This window comes from Pinus tabuliformis, chromosome 5_1, assembly GCF_031772625.1.
Source record: "Pinus tabuliformis cultivar Carrire ecotype Pingquan chromosome 5_1, CPIR1, whole genome shotgun sequence".
Lineage (NCBI taxonomy): Eukaryota > Viridiplantae > Streptophyta > Pinopsida > Pinales > Pinaceae > Pinus > Pinus tabuliformis.
The window spans coordinates 693,104,408-693,132,199 of NC_142305.1; the positions used below are offsets into that span (position 1 = coordinate 693,104,408).

Sequence of the window (27,792 nt, forward strand, 5' to 3'; positions counted from 1 at the left end):
GGAACTCGATTCAGTCCTTTTTATTATTGCACAATCTAGAAAATATCATTATTGCAGGTGATCTGAATGTCACTCTAGCCACTGACGAGAAAAAGGGAGGTTCTCCTGTTCGGGACCCAGCTAGAGAATGGGTGGAAGACATCATGTTAGACTGGGATCTTGAGGATATCAAGCCCACTACAGGGAAATTCACATGGTCTAACAAAAGACTAGGGCCTAATCATATAGCCGCTCGTCTGGACAGATTTCTTGTCCAATCCTCTTTTCTTACTTGTGGTCTTTCAGCCTCCTCTAAAATCCTTCCAAATTGCACATCTGATCACAAACCTATTAGCCTTGAGCTCTCCCTTGATGGAAACCTTGGGCCAATTCCCTTTAGATTTAGTCCTATGTGGATCCAGCAAGATGGGTTTCATGAAATGGTTTCAGAAGCTTGGAACAGGCAGATTTTGGGGTCCCCATTCTACGTATGGGAAGAAAAGTTGAGGGGCCTTAAAAGAAGACTCAAGGAGTGGGCCAAAACTCTGAAAACACCCGCTGCCAAGAGAAAAGAATCCTTAGAAAACCTTGCTGCCCACCAAACTGCAATGGAGAATTCTGTTGCTTCTCATAGTCTGATGCAAAGAGAAATTGAACTGCAAAAAATTCTCCATAGAGCCAGCAGAGATGAAGAGGAATATTGGAGGCAAAAATCCAGAAATCTATGGTTACAAGCCGGCGACAAAAATACCAGTTTCTTCCATAAGCAAACTGAAGCCCGCAAGCAATTTAAAACTATTTCAGAAATTCGGTCCCAAGAGGCCTTGATCAAAGATCCTGAAGGCATCAAAAGAGCTGCCTTCATCTTTTACAAAGAGCTGTTCACGGCTCCAGATAACCCTCCTATAGACCTCCAAGCCCATCCCCTCGATCTAATCCCTCATTGTGTTCAAGACTCTGTTAACTCTATGCTTACCGCTCCGATCAGCATGGAGGAACTCAAGAAGGCATTGGACTGCATGGAGCCGGATAAAGCTCCTGGGCCAGACGGGTTCAATGCCAGATTTTATCAGACTTGCTGGCCTATAATCAACAAAGATCTTTTAAGAATGGTCAGGAAATCACAATCATGTATCAAAATTGGAGGCAACACCAATTCGGCCTTCCTTGCCCTGATTCCGAAGGAGAAAGGAGCCACTGACTTTGGCAGATTCCGACCTATTTCACTATGTAATACAAGCTATAAGCTGATCACCAAATTAATAGCCAATCGTCTCAAGAACGTGCTGCCGGACATCATACCGGAAAACCAAGGTGGCTTCATCAAAGGGAGAAAGATTCTGGACAATATTGTGCTGGTGCAAGAAGCAGTTCACTCAAGTTGCCAGCGAAAAGAGAAAGGAATGGTGATAAAGCTCGATCTGGCTAACGCCTTTGACAGGGTGAGACATGATTTCCTCTATGCTGTTATGGAGAAACTGGGCTTCTCTTCAACCTTCATCAATTGGGTGAAAGCCTGCATTGCCTTCCCTTGGATAGCGCCACTAGTAAATGGCCGGTCAACCAAGTTCTTCAATGCCTCAAGGGGTTTAAGACAAGGTTGCCCGCTCTCCCCGCTTCTCTATGCCATTCAAGCCTCGGTGCTCAGTTTTCAACTAAACTGCTGTCAACAAATCCAATCTCTGCCTGGACTCAGAATGGTTCCCAACATTAAAGATATTAATCATGCCCAATTCGCCGATGATACCCTTCTGCTTGGAGGAGCGAGCATAAATTCCGCAAGATCCTTTAAGAAGGAGCTGGATATCTACAAGGAGGTCTCGGGTAGCAAGATAAACTATCTAAAAAGCACCATCTACAGCTGGAACTGCTCGGTCAAGGATCTCGCTGATATAGCCAGGCTACTAGAAATGAAAGGAATTCAGACCTGGGAGTTTTTCAAATACCTGGGGATCCCAATCTTCAAATCCATTCCTAAAGTGGCCCACTGGATGCCAATGCTTGACAAAATAAAACTCAGAATCCAAGCTTGGGGAGCCACCTGGCTGAACAATGCGGGGAAGATTATCCTGATGAAATCAGTGCTCACAAGTATGCCGCTTTATCATAACTCCATTCTGCTTGCTCCCAAAACTTTCCTCAGTAAATTGGACAGTCTGCTGAGAAGATTCCTCTGGGAAGGGGGGAAAAACAATGAAAAAAGACTTCATTTAGTCAGATGGGATACTGTTAAAAAGCCAACTCTGGAAGGAGGCCTTCACTTAAGAGATCTGGGAGCCCAGAATCTCTCCCTGGGCTCCAAAATACTATGGAGCATTGTTGATGGGAAGACTAGCTGGAGCAAGAAAGTGCTGTGGAAAAAATATTTCAAGGGACAGCGGCTGAGATGCTTGGACCAGCCTCCAAAAACACGTAAAGGCTCTCCGATTTTCAAGCTTTGCCTATCAGCTATGGAGCACTTCAGTCAAAATCTATACTGGATTCCAGGTAATGGGAAAAATATCAGAATTTGGGATGACCCAATCCTTGGTGATCAGTCATTAAACCAGGTAGACGGCCTTGCAAACATTAAAATATGGCTACAGTCAAACAATCTGAACACACTGTGGGACATCTCAACATGGACGGAGGATGCTGGAAGTAGGTGGGCTAGTTGGAATTTGGGAGAGGTCCCCCAACAGCTGCAGGTGGAAGCCAAGATTCTGTTAGACAAGCTTCAAGGGAAATCTCCAATTAAAGCATCAGCTAAAGACAAAAGAGGGTGGGGCTCCCTCTCAGGCAAATACACAGTTGCTGAAGGTTACAAAAGCAGGAAAGCGATCCCTAATGTTCCCCCTGATCCAGCTCAATGGAAATTCATCTGGGCCTTCCCCTCGCTGCCCAAAATCGACTTCTTCTCCTGGACGCTAGCCCACAACAGCATTCTCACTAGAGATATCTTGAGAAAACGTGGAATGGAAGGACCTTCCAGATGTCCACTGTGCATGTCCGAGGAAGAGTCCGCTAATCACCTGTTATTGCTATGCCCCTTTGCCCGTGATGTTTGGAGGGGAGTCCTGAGAACAGGAGCTGACAAAGTCGAGATCCCTGGTAATATTAACACCTTGCTTCACAACTGGACCTCCTTAACTCCGTTTGATCTCTCAAAAAAAAGCCTCCTCAAAACAGCCTGGATGTGGATACCTAAATTTACTTGCTGGAAGCTGTGGTTGGAGAGGAACAATAGAATTTTCAGGGATGAGAAATGTACACCGGGCAAAATCATAACTAAAATCCAAGCTTTAATGGGAGAAACTCTGGACACCAAACAGGCAATAAAAAATGAAGCTGATCTGGACAGCGAGGAGGAGATATGGCTCAAAGAACTGGTTCCACACTATGACACCAAGCCAATGCCCCTTGCAATCCCCCATGCGAATTGGGAAATCCGCCTGGAAGAACAGATGTTTATTAAATGGCGCTCTGTCCTGGAGGAACATTGCCTCTTCTTCGATGGGGCCTCTAAGGGCAACCCCGGGGCTGCGGGAGGAGGTGGGGTTCTTCTGAATCCGGATGGTTCCACTGAGCTCAGATATCAATGGGGACTGGGCATCGAATCCAATAACAGAGCTGAGGCTTTGGCTCTGTGGCAAGGGCTCAATCTAGCTCTCAAAAGGAACATCTTGAAGCTGTCAGTCTTTGGAGACTCCAGGCTAATCATTCAAGCTCTGAATCTCAACACAATCCCCTCTCAGGTCCTCTTAGCCTCCATTTTCAAGAAAATCAGGCTTATCCTACCTCTGTTCCAGAAAATAAATTTCTTTCACATTCTGAGGCATCTGAATGATCAAGCGGACCTTGAAGCCAACTTGGGCTCCATTCGAGACAGAAGATCCCTGTTAGTCAATTCCGACGAGGAAGACTGCATCATTCCTTAATCCACTGTTTTCGATTTGCCCCCATTTAGTCCTCAACGCCTAGCCTCAATATCAGTGATCTCATTCTGTTCAGAAAGCCTGTTCCTATCTAAAAAGCAAAGACCGGGTAACAGGGTATTAATTTGACTGAAGTAGTCTTTCAGATTAAAAGTCTTCCACCCAGAATCGATATTAAAGATGAAGGCTCCATTTCAGACCATACTAATGGATTTCTACTATGGTTAGCGCCTCCCGCCGGTGCCCAGGTTCGGACGTAGATGCGATACCATTGTCGCTCAAGCTTTCAGTTGTGATGATTAAGGAACAGGGATGCAGAAGGACCGGTAGGAAGAAGGCTCAAGGAAAGGTTAACGCGGACTCTGTTTTCATGAAGGACAGCCATCATTTCAAGCCTGAGCAAGACCAAAAAGAGTCGGGCGTAACGCATCCCTGTCATCTGGCAACCCGAGGATTGATATCTCCTGGATCTGGTTCAATAGAGAGAAACGCTTCTGTGCATTAGCAATGTCAATTCAGAATCTGTTGTAATGTTCAAGCACGCGGCAGCTGGTTTGCCGCCCTAATTCCAATAACCGTTACAGTCTAAAAAAAAAAAAACTTTGTGGTGACCATGCCTTAAAGCTTAAACTAACATCATATATCAGGATTCATCCAATGTTCAGTGCAAAATTGTAATGTCTTAAATGTCCTCCAATTCTTCAGCAAATCATCACACACCTTAAGCTCCTCATTGACATAAATATACAATTTAGCGTGCCCACGTCGTTAATTAAATCATTGATAAGACAATGAGTCACACTTGCAAAAAAAGCTACCCAACTCTTCATAATTGGCGGTATGTCAGTTCCCAACACAAGTTGATCAAGGCTAGAACATTATATTGTTTTTCATCCATCTCAATGGTTTCAAAGTAGACAAAATGGAGGAATTAACTTACAATACCATTTTACCGATGGGACCCAGTTTTGCAAATCAGGGTTTGAAAGCTTCCAAGAATAGTTTGAGGCATGAAACTATATTTTTTGGGGTAAAACTGGGTCTATTTGTATTTTTATATATTTTTAGGTCAGATCTATTACAAATGGTATCATAGCACTTTCTTGGGCAAGCGGAGAGATTTTTACTTTTATTTTTATTTTTTTATTTTTTTTATTTTTTTGGGGGCAATGAGTTTGCAGATCAGATATGAAGCTTCTAGTGAAAATTTTTTAGAAACAAATTGAAGATATGGATTATTTGCAAAACAATACCCAAATTCAAAAAAAAAAATTGGCCAAATCGAAGTCTGGATGAGGGAGATATCGCTGATTTAAAAATCAGTTGTGTTGCATAAATTTTTTGACAAAAATTCATGGATGGTGGATCTCTAGTTAATTTTTGTCATTTTTGTGGGGAATTTTGAGAAACTAGTTACAGATCTAAGATCCTCTTGAAAACTTACCCAATATCAAAAAAAAAAATCGGTTGAATCGGAGTTTGGATGAGGGAGATATCGCTGATTTAAAATTAGCTATTTTTTTCAGAATTTTTTGTGACGGTGGGATAGTTGCAGCGCAAACCTGAAATTCCAGAGTGCTTAGATCAGGATTTCTATCAAACGGGAAGATGTAGAATGGTTATTCCATTTCCGAAAACAGGTCATAATAGGGATTCTGAGCAATATTGACCGAACTGTGGCCATTTTAAATTTTCGCCAAGTAAGTGATTTTTTTTCAAAACCCTCTTCATGGCTTCTAGCAAGAATTTTTTACAGGGAACGATAATGGTCCTACTATTGAAGAATTCATAAAAAGACAAAAGTACTTATGGCCAAAATAGTGGAAATGTTGTGTATGGATGCGTTTGACAAATGAGCCTGCCATATGGTGGAACTCACTTGACAACAAGAAGTACAAACTTTCGGACAAAGAATTTGAAAAACTCCTTTTAGACAAATGGTCTTATGCTGGAAAACAAGGTAATGAGAAACATGCGGGGTTATTTTCTGCTGGTATCTCCTTGTTACAAGTTCATGGATGTATTCAAAAGGAGAAGATCATCGTGTCTATACATCCTAGTTGCAAGCAAAATCTTATAAATGTTAATTTGGCAAAAGAATTGCAAGTTCCAGCAAAACACATGGAAAACACACATGTGGATAATGAGGATGTTCAAGTTTATAAAGTTTTGAATATTTCTATGGATAAGTATGTATTGGATTCTGATTTTTATACTTCAGATATGGATAATGTGGATGTGTTTTGGGATACCCTTGGATGGAATCTGTTGGTACTATAAATATTAATGTGCAGAAGAAATTCCCGAAGCTTTGGGATAAAAAGAAGAAAATGACATTACATGATATTTCCATCAATAAACAGGTAGAGTCCAAGGAGGCTGAAGTAGAAGATGTTCCAGGGACTGACACATTAGATGAGGAGTTTGTGGTTGAAGTAATACTGGAAGATAAGAAACAACAACAGGCGCCACAACATGTACCAGATACCAATCAGGCTCAATTAGGTGGCGAATTAAAGCAAGATACACCATTGGTTAAAACTTTAGCATATCACCACCCACATCACCCAGCAAGGAAACAACCAACAAGATGGCAACGAATTAGCAAAAAGAACAACAAACCCTGCATGACAGATAAAGAAGTGCGATAATCCACCCATAGCACATCAGCACAAAGGAACTGCTAAGATCAACTCCCATCTCAAGCAAGCAAGGCACCGACTAGATCGAGCAATCACCTGTCTCTAGGATGGCTAGTTGCATGTGCATGGTACCAATGGACTACTCTTTTGAGTAAATCTTATTATTTGTGTTCTTCTTATGTTTCGGGGATGAAACATGTTTATGGGGGGTGGAATTTAGTATACCTAGGGGGGATATTATGGGGTACAGAGGGAGGTACCCAAGGGAATAATGTAATAATGGGATGGGTCATAGTTAATAAATAACGTGGTTAACCCGCATCATATAAGGGACCACAAGTAGTTAGCAATAACGTGATAAGCCCATGGTATTATATATATGGTATTGAGAGACCCATGGTAATAACCCATGGTATTGTATGTATGTAGCCTATATAGAAGCTAGAGACTCCCCATGAAGATATGTCAAGGATTATTGTATGAACAAGCATATGGCTTGTGGAGTGCTCTCTTTCCTTAAGGAGTGATTGTATGGTGTTGCCCTACCTTAAGGGTTTTGATATTAATAAAGAGAAGTTTATCTATTTATGTCTTGTTATTTATGGGCATATTTATATTCTCATATATTTGCAAGTCAGATCTATTACAAAAACCTTTCCACTTAGTGCAACACCTTTTTGTGTTATTATGCACACATATACCTTTCCAACAACATAAGGATCACCTCAAACAATGACCTCAAACAAAGTTTGTATGCAAAAGTTATGCCACTCGGAAGTTGACCTTCTTGTTTTGACCACAATAATTTGAGAGGATGTCATGTTAGCCCTCAATATTCATGTAAAAGGGGCTAGCCACATGATCATGATGAAGAAGACTCCAAAATATTCCATATTGTAACTTTAGTTAAGAGTGGAGGGAGTCAAACTTAACCACTATAAGGTTATTGGGCCGTGTTATAACTAGGCCACAAGGAGGAAAAGGGGTTCCATTCTATTTGAGTACATGTTGTTCCACAAACGAGCAAAGTAGCAAAGAGGGATAAGGAGAGATAAAATAGAGAGGATTTGTGCACTATAGCATCCTGCGAGCCATGAGCCTCACTCCTTTGTACATGCATCCATTTTCCATTCAGAGAAAGAGCAAAGTGGCCTCACCTTCCATCTGGGTTTTCTCGCAAAAGGATTTCCCAGGATATATCTCGTGTCAATTATGGTTTGTGAGTTTTTGTTTTAATTCATTATTTATTACTTTCCACATAATTATAATTTGTATGCATACACAACAAAGCAATAACTAATAGATCAAAAAATACAAGGAGAATAGTGTAGATTTCATATTTTGTAATCTATTTTAGTAGATATGTTGTGACAAATTGTCCAGCGAAACATCCATGATAATTTACAAATCATGAATCAAATATTTCAAACTTGAGTAGATGTAACAAAAGTTTCTTAGTCTATATGAACATCTGGCGTGGTGGGGACCAACAATTCACATCCTCACATAATGCAGACCACTATTACTTGAGGGGTCAACTAATATGTGCAACCAACACTCTTGGTCTATCTTAGACTTTTTCTAACTTTTAGTGCAATGAAGTAATCTTGTGTTGAACCTTGGAACTCATTGTTTTATCCTCTTACATGACCCTAGTTTGATGTTCAACACATTGATCATTTAACATTGATGCTTCATTTGATCGACACCAACTTAATGGACAGATCAACAAATAATTTGATAGGCCACCTCAACAATAATTGAATGATTCACATCAATGACACAAAACATCTTGGAAATTTGGTTTGACTAGCGAGTTATCAACGTTCGCTAAACAAATCTAAAAATCATACAATTGATAAATTTTAACCAACTTAATGCACACCTAAGTCCATCTAATTCCAATGGATGAGACATTGATTATCTTTGTACACTATGAACAAAATCAAGCATAAGAGATAACCTCCACTATTTTGTTTGATCCCTCATTCTTGTATAAATATGATTAATTGAACTTGTAAACTCTCATAATGAGGTCTTGCAACATAAAGTACTTAATTCTTTGTAACTTTATAAGATTTAACTACATAATTATTTTCTTTAAATGGCATGAGCCACAATGTTTCTCACAACCTAAATAATATTTTCTTAATTTTGTAACATCACACCAATGATTCATACAAGTGAGCAATCCTTAATGTCATTGGTTTTACCTCATAATGTGATTGTTAAATTAATTCATGGTTTAATAATATATTACCACATTCCATGTTCATTGTATTTAACCTTACAATGGTTAAGTGTCATCTCCTTGGCCGAATCCCTCAAGATCCCATACTTCATTGATTAAATCTTGCTTTCACTAATTCATTGCTTAGTAGTGAATCTTGCTTTCACTAGTTCCTTACTTAATCGGTCTACAATAACTCTACAACCATGCTATCATTGTGAATAAACCAATACTTTTTCTTCGCACAACTCAAGTCATGTTTAGCAATAACTCAAGTCATGTGAAATTGGGAGATGGGTGACCCCTAAAGAAGAGTGAGAAGAACAAACTTGCATTTTTGCAACACAGGGGCGATAGAAACATAGTGACATTATATCAAAGAATGTGCAGCATATGAAGATATTCGTCGTCAATTTGATAACAGTTTAAAGGTGAACAGTCTCAATGAACTTTTTAAGGAAGAAATACTTCACAAAATAATAAATTCTTTATTCTAAATTCACAACAACAAAATTAACATGGAAAATACTTTGAATATAGTTTAAATTATTAGTCAATAATCCCTTCAACGATTGACTCTCGTCATTAGAAACCATTCAATTCAATTCAATTCTCATACATCTAAACTTAACCCATATCTCCCTATTTGAACCAATATGAATTCACATCATTTAAAGTTACCTTTAACTTTTGAAAAATACACTCATTTATTTATTTATTTTTATTAAACCATTATAGGGCCATGAACGTTGAATTATCAATCTCTTGAGGATTAATTTTACTCTTTAGAGAAAATATGATATATTAAAGCAAAAGTTACATGTGGATTTTCACTTTCACCGTAAATGTATAAGAAAAGATATTATATTAAAAAAATCATCTTCAGAGAAAGGTTGGACATTTCACCCTCTTTTTTCTGCGAGGAGACTTAACATGGAAGCAAAAGAGGTTCACCCATCACATAGGAAAGAGACCACCACTTTCATTAAAAGTGTGAGTTAATATTCCATAATAGACCGTTCTCTCAACGTAGGGAGTTCATATTCCGTGACATACAATTCTCTCAATGAAAAGCCACAATCCGGGAAAGTATCAAATTTGGTTATACGACAAATTCGGAAATATATTTATCTATTATATTAATTAAAACTTGTATGTATTTTTAAAAGGTAAAAATTATTATTATTTTAATAAAAAGTGAGAGGATTTTAGTTCGATAAACAAGTTTTTGGAGACATGTTATAACTAGTTATTGTGGCATTTGTGAAATAGTTATATATGGATAGATAATTTGAAGTTATTGTTTCTTAAGAAATTTTTATTAGAGTTAAAAAAAAAAATAATAAGAAATTGCGAAATAATCATGTATGGTGTAATATTGACTATTGATAGATAATTTGAAGTTATTGTTTTTTAAGAAATTCTCATTAGAGTTAAAAAAAATAATAATAAGAAATATCTTTATATTCATTATGAGCTCAACATGTCACTTACAGGTTTTGAATTCAAGTAGGAAAAATAACAAGATTTCTTCTAACCAACCTAACTAAATCTAAATGACAAAATTTGTCATGATTTATTTATTGGTATAGATCCATTTGAAGTACGGATCAACCAAGCCGTGAGGGATCAAATCTTCTAATATGCAAACCTCTTTATAAGTTTTACATTTGAGGAAATGTTTGTACCTTGAGAGATGTGATTCCTCTCTATGCTTAGTTAAAATGGATCTACATCGGTTCTTAATAACACTATATATATTGTATAAATTTCAAAACTCAAAATTTTATTACAACCTTTATAATACATATAATAACATACATGTGCTTTTGGCCTTTTTCTTTGCCATGTTTATAGTTCTTTTAATTTATTTTTTAATATGATATGCATATTATGATTTTACTTTTTTCTTGAAGAAATTGTTTGTAATTTTTTTAAAACCAAAACGAGAAGTTATATTATGAAAATTTGCAATTGGAGTGGATTAGTTACATCAAGCATACTAAAACATATTGCTAGATAATTTAAATAAAAACAAAAAGTGACCTCTATCAAAACCATTGCTACTACGTGCCATTTATATGTAGTCATTATATTAGGCCATCAAAAAGTAAACACTTTCCAAGAGATTCCCATACTTTAAACTCCATATGACAAACATTATGAGAGCAAACCAAATCATCCTGAGCAAAGCCCATGTCAAAATCCTGCACTAGGTCATTTATATTGGCTACTAGGGGTTGATTAAAACTGGTTGAGACACTAGTCATAGAGAATTCTAGGCGTTGCTTGAATATCTCCACTTTCTGGTAAATTACATTTATCTCATCCTCTTATTTATGAATCAAAGTTTTGTGTTCAACCAATTTTTCCACTAAGGATGTTAAACTGGAGACCATCTGATTATGATTCAATTGTAGAGCAAGAACCTCTTCCTATGTTTTTTGCAACAATTCCTATTTATGAAGCATCCACTACGTTGGGCAATCTTAAGGGATCTTCCTGAATTATAGTAGAATTCAGGTTGTATGAATTGCCACTAAAATCCAAAAATCTCCTCCTGACAACCACACTCAATAGGATGTAGCCAACATTCAGATTACAGGACAAACTCTTTATAAAGACAACACATGATTGAAAATTATATTTTCAAATTCAAGTTATCCTCAATACAGTCGAACACATCATTCCACCTTTCCCAAAGCAAGGATCAAAAAACATAAATTATGTGAAACAAGCAATCATTTAACTAAACTCTGGAGATATCAAGGCCCAACAAGCAAGACAAATTTAAACGAGAGTTAAGAGCATCCACATTATGATCATTTATCTTATACCCTTTTATATAAAACATAAAATCACACTCAAGAGAGTAGAGAAAACCATACCTAAGAACAATGTTGTTAAAACTTGAGAGACAAGAGAAGGTTAAGAGTGAATCCACCTTTAGATCTCTAAGGGACCTCAAAGACAAAATTAACTGACTATATAGACAATACTAAAACTAGTTGAAAGGATATTGAAGAGTTGTTGAAGAAAGCTCATTGATGCAACTTATGGATGAGAGAATAAGTCATAATTCCATAGTCCTCCATATTTATTGGAGGAAAAAATACCATCCATAAGTATCGAGCCTATTGATATGCCAATTTGAAGTCCCCTTCATGCATGAGGAAGTACCTTCCATAGTTTGCACAGGTCTCAATGAATTGGGACATTTCCAATTATAGAGTTACATTCACCTACCATGCATGTGGCCAATTTGTTAGGGTCACCAAATAAGGGATGGAAAGAGTGTTGGTGCACCAAAACCATTTTCTCTCATAATGCAAAGTGGTTTGAATCAAGATCCCACACCCTTCCATGCCAACTCTATACAAGTCCTCGTCATTTCACCCCATAAGAATTGGGATTAGAGGTGGTGGAAAGGACACGTGCCTATCCTTCCACCATCCTCGACCAAACATCAACTTAAACCTCGCATCATGATTAAGATTGTCATCAGAGTGAAAAGGTATTCAACACAAGCAAAAATAAAGGTTTGCATTCACGTGCATTATCACCCCACTACTTCTATACACCATACTCACAGAGGTGACGAAGGGATGCAACAACCCCAGACTGAAATGGAGTTTAAACATCACCATTGCATGCTTCATTGTCTTTACACTTACCACATTTCTCTTCAATTTTAAAAAAAATGGGCCTTAGGGACCCTGTTTATAATATTTCATATCTTATTGATCAAGTCAGTGGGTAGAATGAACTTTGCCCATGGACACACATTTCACCAAGTTTCAAATTAACTCCCCAGTTAGTCATAACATCTACCTCTTGATCATTAATCCTTAGAATATGAAAGAATTTGGAAAATGTGAAACATGGGATAATACCTTGGATCTTCTTTATGTCATTCCTTGACCTGTTGTCATGGGGAAGGTTATTAACAATAATATATTGGATGGTGAGCCTTTAGTTTCCCAGCACAATCAAAGAATAAATATACTTATCCTTTGTTATCAATAGACCTTGAAGTAATGCATATGCTAGAATATTGTATAATGAGTCCATACCCCAAACAAAAACAAATTCTTTATTTCCTCTTAGGCAAAAAAATCACCCCCACTCCTCCTACCCTCAAATTGTTTGTATTATTTTTATTAATAAAACAATTTTACTCTTATTTTCATTACTAATTTTATTACTTTTTTACTTTATATTACTTTTTTAATTGAGTCAACATTAAATTCAATTATTAAATCTCATAGATGGGGTGGTGGAGCTTTATATAAAAAAAATAATAATAAAATCAAATAATATCACATGATATCAATTTTTTTTTACGATTTCTTCCATATTGGAAATCAAACCAATCACAAAAGTTAATATTAGAATTACAAACGATTTCTTCACAAAAAAATCATAATATGCATGTTGTTTTGAAATAAATTTAAGTAATGATAATTCATTTTTGTACCCACAATATTTATGAATTTAATGATTAAATTTAATTAATTAATTAGAAATAAGAATATTTCTCTATCTGAAATATGATTTTAATTAAAACACACACACACACATATTTTGTAGATTAAAATACTTCATATTACTTTATGAAATTATGAATACATCATATACTAGCGAGCGTAGAGAGGGAGGAAACAAAACTCGAACTTTGATGTCGCATGACTATGATGTAAACTAACGACACTAGACACATAGACCACAATACAACTATCAGCCAGGAAGCCATCAACATTTCAGGATCGGGGGCCAAAAGGAGAGGTCAAAACACAAGACATAAGCCTGACGTCACTAACACATAGATACATCTAGAATGACAGACTACATACCAAAAAGAGTTAACCATAAGTCAACATGGAGAATTCAACATTTTCTAGCACGAGGAGCAATCGCCCGCACATCCCATACACACATTTTAAACCCAAAATTATTATACCAATCTCAACACGCCTCAAGAACAAGTTTCAACCACGGGAGTTAAGCCCGAGGAGCAAAGCCAAAATTTGAAAGCACACAACCTCGAACCACATATGCTGCCGTCATCTGTTAGAAGGAAGAGCCATCACTTGGCCCTGAACAAACCAAAACAAGCATTAGGTAAGGCCTAGAAGAAACCCGCCATCACCCCCATTAAATATTCATTGTTAGAAGAGGAAATATTGGTTGAGACTCAAGCACTAGAGCCAGGAGGGTCCAGTTGCTCACCCCCATCATAATCACAAGTTGTGTGGCTCTCAACGTCCATCATATGGGCCTCAATCTTATCCACAAAAAACCTTAGGTTCCTCAACATTCTCTTTGCATCCTCAATGACGCAAATATATTATATTTTTCCACTTGCTTGTCCCTCAACATCAACCCCAGAAGCATTTTCATTTGCTAGTGGAGCGTCACTGAATTCAAATATTGCTTTCCGCCTTCCCTTGGTGTTTCCAGGATTTGGAACCCACACTTACATGCCATCCAATAATTTTGAGTCTGATAGAGAATGTCTCTCCTCGCCTGCTTATATCTCCAATTCACATATCCCTTGACGGGTCTCCGGAGCAATGGCATTAAAATAAGCTGCCACCAAGTCGTGGCCAAAAAGCTTTGTCCCATGTTGGCCTGGTTGAGATCTTTTGCCTCCTCCCCTCTTGCTTCTCCCCGTCTACCTAGGAGGCATTGTAGAGTCACATGAGGGTTCTTCTTTGAAAGGGTCGCTTCTACTTGCAAAAGGACACGGAGGACGACTCGACCTTCCTCACCAAAATCGGGAAACCAACAAAAGATTTCGTCACAGTAGCATTAGACAAAAGACTTATCTTTAGTCAAGAACCCACTAAACAAGGGTGAGGACAAAGCTTCTTTGACTAGAGACTTGACCTCTTTTACCATTGAAAACATCAAAAGACCCCCCAAGACCTAGAAACCTCTGCAGCCACAAGCCCACAAAACATTAACCCGACCTAGCTCACAACATATGACCAATTTCACAATTAAAGGTACCTAGACCACCTCAAACGACAAAAACCTAATACCCACTCTACCATGATGAGATTGAACCAATGATTGAAACAAAGACAAAATTATAGACTTGATGGAAACCCTAATACACAACCTACCAGCCACAAATAACAATTGAGACACATAACCAAGGATAACAATATTTATAGAAATACCAAGTAAGGCATTGTAAATTAGCCAAAGCAAGTCTAACACAGGCGTACAACACTTACCACCTCCCATTGCGAGTCAGAAAATCCAAATGAAAGCCATCGACCTCTCTCCGTACATTTATTTTATTTTTATTTTTACAAAAAAATGTGTCAACTCCAAATTAAATATAGAAAAAATTATATATCTCCATCATACTACTTTATAAAAAAGATTATCCCTTTTGATAAAATTAATTTAAAATGTTTTTTTTAATATTTTAAAAATATAGATAATCTTTTCATTAATTTTAAAATATTTAAAATTTTATATGAAACTAAAAAAACATTTTAATTTAAATAATATTAAAAAATGAAATTTATATTTAAATTTAAAATTTTATATGACTTTAAACAAACAAATATATATAAAATTGCATTTGACTTTTAAAATTTAATAGAACACCATTGCCTACTTCAAAGATATAGAACATTATATACGAACACAAATTTCACGTACGACTCAACCTAAATTCTGAAACCCGAAAACCTTTTTAATATTTTATTTTAGATTATTACTATTAGTAGTTTAATGTGTAAATATATTGGGTTGATTTTCAAAGACGTGTAGACTTTAGTTTGATAGTGATGTGAGATACATTTTCATCATAATTTTATATTAAATTTTTATTTTATATTACAATAAAGATTTTAAAAATTATATTAATATTTTCATTTCAAAATTTTAAATTAAAAATAATTTAATAAATATTCATTATCAATTTTCTATAACCTTAAAATGTTAAAATATCTTGTTCACGAAAGAGGAAAGATTCAAAGTTATGAAATATCCAGGAACTTTCCCAGATATTTTAGGTGGATATCCAAAATATCGTAGCTATCTTTCACGGGAAAATTACCGCAAATGCGCTGAAAAGACTATAATGTAATCACTATTTTAATATTTGTTTAAGTGAGAGATAAAGTTTGACCCGGGTTTTGGCATGGGAATATAATTCCATGGATTCAAAGTTGAGATTATGGAAGAAGAGGTTGGTTTAATATAATAATGTTTTAAAAATATAATATTTTAAGTATTTTTTTTTAGAAATTACATGAGAGAAATTTTTGGTTAATTAACAAGTGTGGTTCATTATGAGGATTAGATGAAGAGGCAAACTATGATGATGAACCACACTTGTTCGAAACGAGTGGGCCAAAAAAATCTCCTATGTGATTTCTAATGAAAGACTTTGCTTAATATAATATTTCTCGACTTTGCTTAATATAATATTTCACCATAAATGAAATATGAGATGCCTAATATACAACCTAATTAGGTTAATTTAATATTTTTTTATAATGTTTGAGATATGGTTTTTTATTTTGTCTTTGACAATGAATCATATTAGATGGTTCGAAACGCGTTAGCAAAAATTCTCCATTCTGATTTCTATATAAATAATATTTTCTTAAAAATATAGTTTTATTATCAAAAGTCTTTAAAAGATATAGTTTTATGATAAAAAATCTTTAAAATTTTAAGATATTATTTTTTGTTTTGTTTTGACAAGGTGAGCTTAAGTGAGGGCTAGTCCTTTTTTCTTTTCCAATGGAAAAATCATAAACTTTCATTAAGTAGAAAAATTACATGTAGTAGATGCCTGTGGCATATGCGAGAACTATTGATCCATGACCAATTTGAAACAAACTGTAACAAAATATGAATGGCCAAGCCATTTCCTGTACATATTCAGATTGTTTGTCTATATATTAGCAAATATAAATATTTACATATTTGATGAAACTCTCATATAAACAACAAAAAATATATAAAATTAGGGCCTATCCACCCTATGGTATTCCTGGTCTATATATGGCCTGTGGTGATATTGGTAGAAGTCTGCTCCCATCTGTTCAGAGATTATCCACATGCCTTGGGGAAGTAGCGAGCCCTCCTTGGAAAGTCTGTCAACATCTTCATTATATTCCCTGTATATATGATGACAAGAGACTAAGTTAAACACTGCTTTGTAATTGTAGACTTCATCCAAAATGTTTTGTAGAGAAATAGCATGACAATGATTTTTGTTGTTGAACCAATTGATAATAATTTTGGAATCCCCATAGATCTGAATAGAAGTGCAGTCATATGCTAATGCAAAATGAAGCAGATGTCTGAGGGTAATAAGCTCAACAAAGTTGTTTGTACCCTCCCCTACACCTAATTGGACCTTAAAGAAATGTTGTTCAGAGATGTAATGAAACCCCCTCCGCAACCATGTGGTTGGGCAGCTCCATTGAAGTAAGCCCATGGCTTGGATTTATCAATCCGACCCGGTGCCGAGGGTCTGTGAGTGTGAGGGTTTGCCTCTTCTGGGATATCCTAATAAGCTGCTACGGCCTTTGCAATGAGAAGTGGCCATCGGGCAGTTTCATTCTTGAAAATAATTTTGTTCCGGGTAAGCCATAAGGTCCAACAAATGATGAGAGGTAGGCATTGTGCCTTAGCTCCCTGGTGTGCTGCAATCCAGTTGTTCCATGCTTGGAGAATAGAAGTGCCTTGCCATGCATTCTGCATAGAGAGTTGTTGAGTTGTAACTTGCCAGAATTGTATGACAGTCGGACAGAGGAGAAACAGGTGTTCATTGTTTTCAGTGTCTTGATTGCAGAGAACGCACCAGGTTGGGCCATGAATAGATCTGTGCATAAGGGCATCGCCTGTAGGAGTTTTATTACATAAAACACTCCACATGAAGAGGTGTGCCTGGGGAGGAGTTTTCATTTTCCAGATTTGTTGCCACCATGTTTGAGAGTGTGTAGGCTTGCGATCCAAGAGAAGTTGATTATATCCTTGTTTTGGTGTGTATTTCCCGTGCTCAGCTGGGATCCAAACAAGTACATCTGGGTCATGATTTAGGTGTACACGAGCTTCGGACAAAGCTGATAGATATGAATCCCAGGACTGTTGCCATTGTGCAGGTATGTTCAATTCAGGTGTTGTCCTCCAGTTTTGTTTGAATATAGTGATGTGCTTGGGATCAACGATGTGTGCAATCGTCAAGGTATTCCTGTGTTGTAGGTATTGTATAAGTTCAGGTGGTAAATGATATCTGTTTCCCCCTCCTATCCAGGGATCAATACCAATGCGAACAGATGCACCATTGTTAATGCGCCATGCCAAGCCTGATCTGATGAAAGGCATCGATTGAAGGATTGCTTTCCATACTATGGAAATGCCCACCCGAGGCCATTCTAGTAATCTTACCCAGTCCAATAATTGCAGCGGCCATATATATTTGTGGTAGGACACAGTTGTCCAAAGATTCTGTGAAGTGAGGAGGGACCAACTCATCTTGGCTGCAAGAGCTTGGCCAAAAATAGACAGGTCTTTAGTCCCCACCTCGCCCCCCCCCCCCCCCCCCCCCCCCCCCATTTTTTTTAGCAATGCGATTTTCTTCCAACTTACCCAAGCAAAGGTTTTACCTTCCTTTTGTCCGTTCCAAAGATATCGACAGCATATCTGTTGGATGTGCCCGAGTATTCCCCGAGGGATCCAGGCAAGTGACATCCAATATACAGGGGTGGCTTCCAGGACTGATTTTATTAGGACAAGGCGCCCAACTCTTGATAGAAATCTATGATTCCATGCTTTCAATCTCTTCTCAATTTTAGTCACTAACTAGATCCAGTTCGCAATCCGGTAGTTGTGGGGTTTGATCCGAAAACCCAAGTATTTCAGACCCTTCCAGAGATTGTGCAAATAATAGTGGAAAAAATGGAGGGCAGCTCTATCCTCCTGTGGGGTGGTGTGAGACAGAGTAATAGTAGATTTTGCCTGATTTGTAGCCATACCAGTGGCTTTTTCAAATAGAATAAGAATGTCATGGAAGGAAGAAGAATCCCTTATGCTGCCATCTAGGAAGATCATAACATCAACAATGAAAATGAGATGTTTGAGATGACAGAGTTTGTTCATTTTCAGTCCTTTGAGTTTGCCATCCCGTTTTGTAGTGCCGATGAGCCTACTGAGACCTTCCATCACTATTAGAAACAGAAGGGGAGACAGGGGGCATCCTTGCCGGAGTCCACGTTCAGCATGAAAGAAATGGGATGCAGAGCCATTAATAAGAACACTGAAAGATGCCGAGGATATGCAGCAGATAATCCAGTCTGTGAAAGCCAGAGGGAATCCTAAGTGGATCAGGATCATCTTAATGAAGAGCCAGCTGACACGATCAAATGCCTTCGCAAGATCTATCTTGAGGATGATGCTTTTCAGATTTTTAGCTTTGATAGAGTGGATGGCTTCCTGGGCAGTGCCTATGGCCTCATGGATCTACCTATTTTGCAGAAAAGCAAATTGCTCAGGAGAAATGTGATGGGAGAGTATAGGTCAGAGCCTGTTTGCGATGATCTTTGCAATGATTTTGTATAGGGTATTGCAGAGAGAGATGGGTCGGAAGTCATTGAAGGATGCTAGAGAGTCAGATTTTGGAATGAGAGCAATAAAGGTGGCATTGATAGCCTCATACATTTTCCCAGAGGTCTGGCACTTTTCTACTACATTGAGGAGGTCATTCCCAATGAGGTCAAAAAAATCTAAGTAGAATTCAATGGGCCATCCATCAGGCCAGGGATTTTATCTTTCTGAAACCATTTTAGTGTCCCTTCGAGTTCATCTCTGGTGACGGGAGAGGTTAGCTCAACTACCTCTTCCGGATCAACAAAGCTTGGGAAGTGCCCTGCTACTTGAATGATTTCAGCTAGGTTTGAGGTAGGAGGCTCCCTGTAGAGTTGTTTGAAATGTGAGATACCCAATTGTGATATTTGATTGAAGGTTTTTGCAATGCTTCCATTCGGTAAGGGCATTTGCCAAATGGTGTTGGAGGCTTTTCTTCCCTTGGCAAAGTTTTGGAAGTACCTTGTGTTCTCATCCCCAAATTTGAGCCAGATCGCACGGCTCTTGAGTCTCCAGGTTTCCTCTCTTTCCTTCAGAATTCTGGCTCTTTGATTTTCTAGCTCAATCAAATTTAGCTTGGCTTCAGGACTTAAGAATCCCCTATTGTGTTTGTCCATAAGGTGCGCCAAGGATGATTCAACAGATGTGAGGGTATGGGAATCCCTTTGGAGTTTTTCCTTTGCCCACTTAATAGTAAGCTTCTTGAGATGCAATAGATTGTGACAAAGTGAAAGCTAGTCCTTATATTAAATGAAAGAAGACTAATTTATTTTAAAAAATGTCAGAATTATAATTATTTTCCATTTTTGAATATAAAAAAATTATAATTATTTTTATTTTTGAATGAAAAAAATTAATTTTAAATTTTTATTTTTATTATAATAAATTAATAATAATATGTGATATTTTTATTTGATAATAAATAGATTGGATATCAAAGTGGTATGCCTACTTTTTCATAATTATTTGATTATTAAAATTTACATAAATGTATATCACTTTTCGTCCTTTTAAATTTAAATTTATACTCTTATAAAAAAACACATTCTTCACTATTATAAAATTAAATAAAAAAAATCACAAAATCACAAATAATTTTAATTTTCCATCGAGAAGACATCCTTCACTTATTAAATTATAAAAAGATACTTTGAATCCTTCCAATAATTAAACTTATTCCTCACTATTATAAAATTAAATGAAGAAAATCACAAATAATTTTAATTTTCATCATATTTATTTAAAACTTCAAATAGCTTGTATTTATTATTTTTATATTAAAATCTATAACCTCTTAAAAGAAGACATATTCAATTATTAAATTATAAAAATCTACTTTGAATCCTTCCAATAATAAAACTTATTAAATTATAAAAATTAACTTTGAATTATTCAAGAATCACATTTTAATTCCATCTTAATTCCATATCATGCTTCTGAATATTAGAAAATTACACATCTTTATATTGAAACTGAATTCTATAGCTGGAATGCATGATTTTCCCATGGCCTGGAATACATGATTTTCATTTAAAAAAACGAAAAAACAGATGAAAGCAAGTACAGGTCTCACAAATGGAGATCCTCTCCAGTGCAATGAAAGCACAAGCTCTCCAAAGCTCTCTAAATTTGGCGGTCCTTCCATCTAATCGCCATCCATTTGCCAAAGACCTTCAAATGTCTTGAGAAAATGAAAGAAGGCTCTCTAAATTTGGCGGTCCTTCCCTGTATTCGCCATCCATTTGCCAAAGACCTTCAAATGTCTTGAGAAAATGAAAGAAGGCGCGAGGTAAACCAGATGGGTCCTTGTCATGTGGCCCATGATGACACATACATTTCTGAGAAATTGACAATGTCCCCCACCACATTAGGGCGGGAGGTTGGGCCGTGATGTACAAGCAGGCAGAATGGTAGAAATTATCAGGTACCACAGATCGGTGGGCTTTCCTTCCACTCTGTACATTCGCCCTGGTGGTCCGCTGCCCTGGGCGTAAGATAATATACCTTCCGTATATATTATCCATGGCTACTGCATCAATGCAGCCTGAATTAAAAGGCGTGGTCATAATTTCCTTGCCCCCTCCAGACAACCCAAATGAAGGAAAAACTGTGTGCAGCTTTTACGGTTAGAGGAGGAGGAGGAGGAGGGGGTGCAGTTCAGCAGCAGCAGCAGCAGCAACGGCAGCAGCAGCAGCAGCAGCAGCAGCAGCAGCGGCAGCAGCAAATACCCAATCCAAATCCCAGGAGGCCCTTTCTCAGCAGGAGGAGGGCGCGTTTGAGGAAGGCCACTGCTATCTTGTTTGTGGCTGCACTGGCCCTGGCAATCTGGCATTGGACGCCTTATTCTGGATTTGATAGCAGTCCCAACGAGGATGATGATGACAGTAAAGTGGGCGTGTATACTCTGTATCCAAAGTATGGGAATAATTATCACGGGCCTGTGGAGGACAAACCTGCTCTGAAATTAGGGGCGTTTGTGGAGAGAGACACCACCAGAAATAATGTGTCACCTGCAACTTCTACCAGTTCTTCTACTGCTTTTACAATCCAAGGCAATGTCTATCCAGATGGGTATGTAGCAGATCCTGTTGTGTCTGTATAAATTCAATTTTCGATTATTTTGTACACTTGGTGCTAGGTAGCTCCTTTCGTTAACCTTATCCGAGCAGAAGCTCTTAGTCAGGTAAGGCCGGAACTATTCGAACAAGAGTTTGTTATGGCGTTTTAAAATCAACCCGACCAAGCTAACCCAGTAAAAGCTTCCAGTCAGGAGCTTACTCTCTTCAGGACTATCCCAACTCGGCGACACCTTACCACCTTTTAGAATCAATAAAACGTTTTAGTCAACACCTTATCTGACTGAGAATATATTCATCAGTCGCATGTCCTGTTCTTCATCCCTATTACTGAGAAAAATCAAGTCAGGGAGGATTCTCACTTACCCTAGAATAGCATTAGAAGGGTTGATCAGGACGTTGCAGGCTGGTTGGTTGGGTTGATCAGTACAGGAAGGGGGAAGGGGTGTATTAATGTGAAATGAACTACCAACACATCGACATGTCAATGTGGTAAGATAGCATGCAACAGCCCATAGATAATAACTGCGAGGCAAAGATGCTTTGAGAAGGCATAGCACTGAAACCATCGGTGATGTTATTAATAATTATCCTAGTGTGTGAGGATGCTATTACATCAACATGGGGACTTGCATCTGAAAGCCAGCTTCCAGATTGGCAAAGCTTTCGGTGCAGGTATGCTTTATAAAACATCTGTCTCACAACTGTTATGCATATGGAACACTTAACAACAGGAAGGAAGGATCGACCCTTTGTTATTGGACGGGCTGTAGTTGGGCCCACACAGTTGCTCGGAAATTTTGAGCTATCCCGGGGGATTGGATGGTGAAAAGAAACAATTGATAGACAATTCAATTGGCTTTTGCATGATGAATGGTGAAAAAAATGAGAGCTGCTGCTATCACTTATCAAACTCTTCATCGCCCAGCTTTAACTGTACATGGCATAACTAAGCTTCTGGTTAACACTGTATCTTCAAGGCCTTAAGCCAAAATCTATGTAGGGTCCTTACAGATAGTAAGGTCCCAATCAACCAGTAAAGTAGTCTTTCAGTCAGGACCAGCCCAGTAATGTCTTATGGGACCAACTGTTTAGATTTTGTTGTCTGGTTCATTCATGCTTTGTTGACATGGTGATCACACTGAAAACATTCTAAAAACTATAGTAGCTAATATGATCCTTGGTAATGATCTTGTGTACATGTATGTTTTCTCATTTTCAGACAAATAACCGGGAGTGAATTTGCAGAACCTTATTTGATAATATTGTTTTGAGTTAATTCACTGCTTTTGGTGTCTGGTCCATTCATGCTTTGTTGACATGGTGATCACACTGAAAACATTCTAAAAACAATAGTAGCTAATATGATCCTTGGTAATGATCTTGTGTACATGTATGTTTTCTCATTTTTAGACAAATGACCGGGAGTGAATTTGCAGAACCTTATTTGATAATATTGTTTTGAGTTAATTCACTTCTTCCCATTTCTTTCTGGGATTAAACAAGAAAAACTTTTCTAAGGGCCAATCTCCCATTGTTACTTAAATTACAAGTTTTATTTAGTGTACTGTCTGTTCTACGTGGTATTCTGTGGAGCGATTGTGTTAGGACAAGTAAAACAAAATTGACTAGAATATATGCGTTTTTTCACAAGTCTTAAAGAGTTTGACACACCTTGATGAGAATTTTATGGATGATAACCTTAATTCAGTCTAGCAAAAACGTCTAAAGTAATTTATCTGAAGATATAGGGTTTGTAGGAAACGGTCATAACTTGATGATGGATTGAAGACAGAAGGCCAGTGCAATCTTCACTTGTATGAAAAAATATCCAACTTTCCCTATTATACATGGAGATTATAAACAATTTTTAAGCTGCAAAGCAAAAGGATCTTTGAGTGGTTATTAGAAATGTTTATGTGCGATTTGACTTTCAAAACCCAAGCCTCACCAGAAGACATTTTGAGGGTCAGCGAGTTCAATCGTGGGAGGTGGAGCATCTGAAGCACATATTAAGTGATTGGCTGCAGGATAACGCTGCAAAGTTCCCAAACATTATGTTCATAAATCCTGGAGAGTTAGAATAGTTTGAAATGGAAGAAAATAGAATGTAATCACATTGGTTTTGTTAGACTTTTACCTTGTTTAGCTCTGGCAGCCTTCTCTAGAGTAGCAGGGCGCAGTCAGTGAGCAGGTACAGCAGCAGATCTGTACAACAGCAGTAAGGGTACACTTATTGCTGTTGAGATTATGGCTAATATACACTTGATGCCATGTGTCAACCCTCTATTTGAGGTCTCGGTGTCTTTATTGAGCCTACGTATTGATAATTAACCCACCTAATTATACTTATCAGTTATCAATGTTTGACTATGTTGGCCTAGTCATCTCATCATCTGGGGGTTAGCACTCTAAACCTGAATGGAGGTTTAGGTGTAATATTGTATATACAGTGTACACCATCCTCCTCATTAGTAAATTAATTGCTCAATTTTTTATTTGATAAAAGACCTAGTGCCCCCACTCTCTTGAATACTTGTGTTTTGACAGTGATCATCCTTTTTTGTGTGTTGAATTTCTCTTTCAAGCACATGGTATGGGTTCATATATATTGTGCTCATTTTTTGAAGTGCTGTCATATTTTTCTGCTATTAGGGTTTATTGAATGTTTCACTGTAAATCCACTATCTTTTAATCTCAACATGGTATCAGAGCTACTGTGGACTCTTCTTTCTCTATTCAGTATTGTTTCAGAGCTGTTCCAGGTCTAAAGCTAGGGTAAATTTTAGGTATGAAACTAGGTTTCATCATTCCCTTTTGCACAACAAACTGTTTTTAAAGGTTTTTTATCCTCATTTCCAACAGTGCCCTCCTTTCTTGGCTGTTTGTTGGCCTTTTTCAGCAGATATAAGGGGTTATCCTGCAGGTTTGTGCCCTCCCTCAGGGCAGCACTCTCATTTTTTCTTCTTGCAGCCAATCATTTGCACTTTTTAGGGAAGTACTGGTCTTATGGATGGAAAATGGCTGTTTCCTGTGTTTATGGGGTCAACTATCATTTGTGGGCTGATCAAATGGAGGCCCTTTTTTGTAGCAAAGGCTTATGGATGTATTTGGAGAAACCACTTTTGGCTGAAGATGATGATGGTTTTGATCTAGTGTGTTTGAAGAAGGATGAAGCCCTAGGGTTGATCACTTTTTATGTAGAGCGAGGCCTTGTTCATCACACCAAGGGTAGCGAGAGTGGAAGCAGATTTAGGATGCTTTCCACAATTTATTGGGTGTAGTGAACACTACTTAAGTTGGTCGAGTTGAAATTGAGCTTGCCAACCTCAAAATGGTGGATTTCTGTACCATTGATGAGTATTATGTTAGGTTCAAGATCTTGAACTCTGCTATCATTACATTTGGTGGCCAAGGTAAACATGATTATGGATATAACAATGTTGTCCTTATAAAGTTTCTCTCGCATTCAATAGTTTTGCTCTCATCCTTTGTAACCAGTGTGGAAAAAGTCGGGAAAAAATCGGGATTAAATCCCCAAAACGCGATTTTTTTGGCTGGCCGATTATATCGGCCGATTTTTTGCCGATTTTTTCCCAGTCGAAAAAATCGGGATTAAATCGAAAAAGTCGGGATTAAATCGGGACTTTTTCCAAAAAATCGTGGTAGTTTCTTTAATGATTTTTTTTTCTTTGAAAAAATCGGGATTTTATTGAAAAAATCGGGATTTTATTGAAAAAGTCGGGATTTTATTGAAAAAGTCCGGATTTTTTAAAAAATGAATATTTTTGTATTTTTTTTAATTTTGCCGACTTTTTGCCGACTTTTTCGAAAAACTCCCGACTTTGCCGAGTTTTTCAACTTTTGGACCCTTGCCGAATTAATCCCGACTTCGACTTTTTCCACATTGTTTGTAACATTCCTCTTTTTCTCAAGGCACATGTTTCACCTACTTTACAAGATGTTTTTTCTAACTTTATTTAGCATCAAGTCACCTTGAGGAATATGGATGGACTACGCTCTATAGATCAAGAGCATTCTAAGGCTTCTACTTTATATGTGCGTGAATCTACAGGTGACACAACTAAATCCTCCAAGAAGAAGAGGACGACTTTCTCTTATTGCCACAAGGAGGAGGGTCATACTTCAAAAATTTGTCTTGTTCATCTTCAAAATATCGAAGAAATTATAAGTTTGGTAATTCTACACACTTAGTTGCGCTCTTTGCTATATTGTCTTCCACATCTTCATAGAAATGGATTGCAGATTCTGGGGAAACTAGGCATATCATGAAGCACAAGCACCTTCTCTCCAACTATAGTGATCAACATGAAGGTGAGTGGGTAATTAATGATGATGATTCGACTCTTCCAATTTTTGGTTGTGGCATTGTTGTTATTGATAAGGCTAAGTATGGGGGTATTCTTCATGTTTTTGGAGTGTGACTGAATCTACTATCTATTTATTACATCACACACACTAAGAAAAAGGTGGAATTTTGGTTGGACATATGGGTTGTTAAAGACATAATGGATTCAAAGTTGTTGCTTCTAGATATTGTGATGAATCCGAATGAATGTACAAGCCGGGGCGATTGAAGGTGTGCTTCAAAACCTCCCTACATTAATCACAATGCTATTTGTGGTCCTATGGGCATTTCTTCATTTTGAAAGCCAAGTATTTTCTCACTTGTATTGATGATTATTCCCAGTTTCTATGGGTTTACACCATTAAATTCAAGGATTTAGTGTTTGGGAAATTTCGGGAGTTTAAAGCTCTTGTTCAAGCTCAATGCATTTGGAAGATCAAGTGTCTTTGGAGTTTGGGTTAATGGGAAAGGCGAGTACAGTTGTAATACTTTCCACCAATTTCTTCAATTTCATGGCATCTTTCGGTAGAAGAATGTTCCCCATACTCCTAAGAAAAATAGAGTCCTTGGTCGTAAGAATGGAGCAATTATGGAGATGGCTTGCTATATGCTTCATTCTCAAAAAATGAAGTTGTCTTTTTGGGGAGAGGGCTTTGTTTTTGCAACACATATCATCAATTGCATACCTATATGTGTGATCACTTGTATGACTCCTTATGAGTGGCCGCATGCACAAAAGCCCTCTATCTCACATTTTTGTATCTTTGATCAAGTGCATGGGTCCACTGCCTCATCAAAGGTAAAATATCTCACTTTCCCTTTATCCTCATCGCATGACTCTAGTTGGCTACAATAGGACTGATCTGGATTTAAACAGGAACGCAACAAATTACAGATATAACCATAAATTCAAAGACGCAGTAGAAATAACACTTCATTTCATTAATATCAAATACTGAAATATGCTTACAAACAGAATGGAAATGAGACTAGCTCGGGCGATGGTAGCTTATTTTTGAGAAGAGATGTGGCGGTCACATGCCTCTGAACTATGTTACAATGAGGCCTTTAACAGAATGGAAATAAGACTAGCTCGGGTGATGGTAGCTTATCTCTGAGAAGAGATGTGGCGGCTACATGCCTCGAACTGTGTTACAATGAGGCTCAAAGGCTTATTTATTATTGAGAAACAATGGAAAACCCTAAACATCCAAAAACCTAACCCTAGGAGATGAAGCGCCAAAACTATGGGCCCCGTTTGGGTAAATTGGTACATCAAATTCCCGGGGTCGTAACTTTGGCATACGATCTCCGTTTGACGCACACAATACCTCGTTAGAAAGATCTATCCAAGGACTACAACTTTTGAATGACCAACATCAGTCTATGACCCATGTTGGTCCTAGTTTTCCCCAGAAAACGTCGTTTAGGGCCTCAAAACGGCTCCAGAAGTTCAGGATCC

At 37.6% G+C, this 27,792-nt stretch overlaps 1 protein-coding gene across 1 annotated transcript in view; it reads left to right on the forward strand.

Moving 5' to 3' along the window:
- Window positions 1-20,975: 20,975 nt before the first annotated feature.
- LOC149166840 (aspartyl protease APCB1-like) overlaps window positions 20,976-27,792 on the forward strand; it is a 50,627-nt gene continuing 43,810 nt past the window's right edge. Inside the window, exons 1-2 of the mRNA XM_089432771.1 lie at window positions 20,976-21,510; window positions 21,542-21,956. Of these exons, the coding sequence (XP_089288897.1) occupies window positions 21,408-21,510; window positions 21,542-21,956 (518 nt within the window). The 5' untranslated portion in view covers window positions 20,976-21,407. The remainder of the gene's footprint in view (window positions 21,511-21,541; window positions 21,957-27,792) is intronic.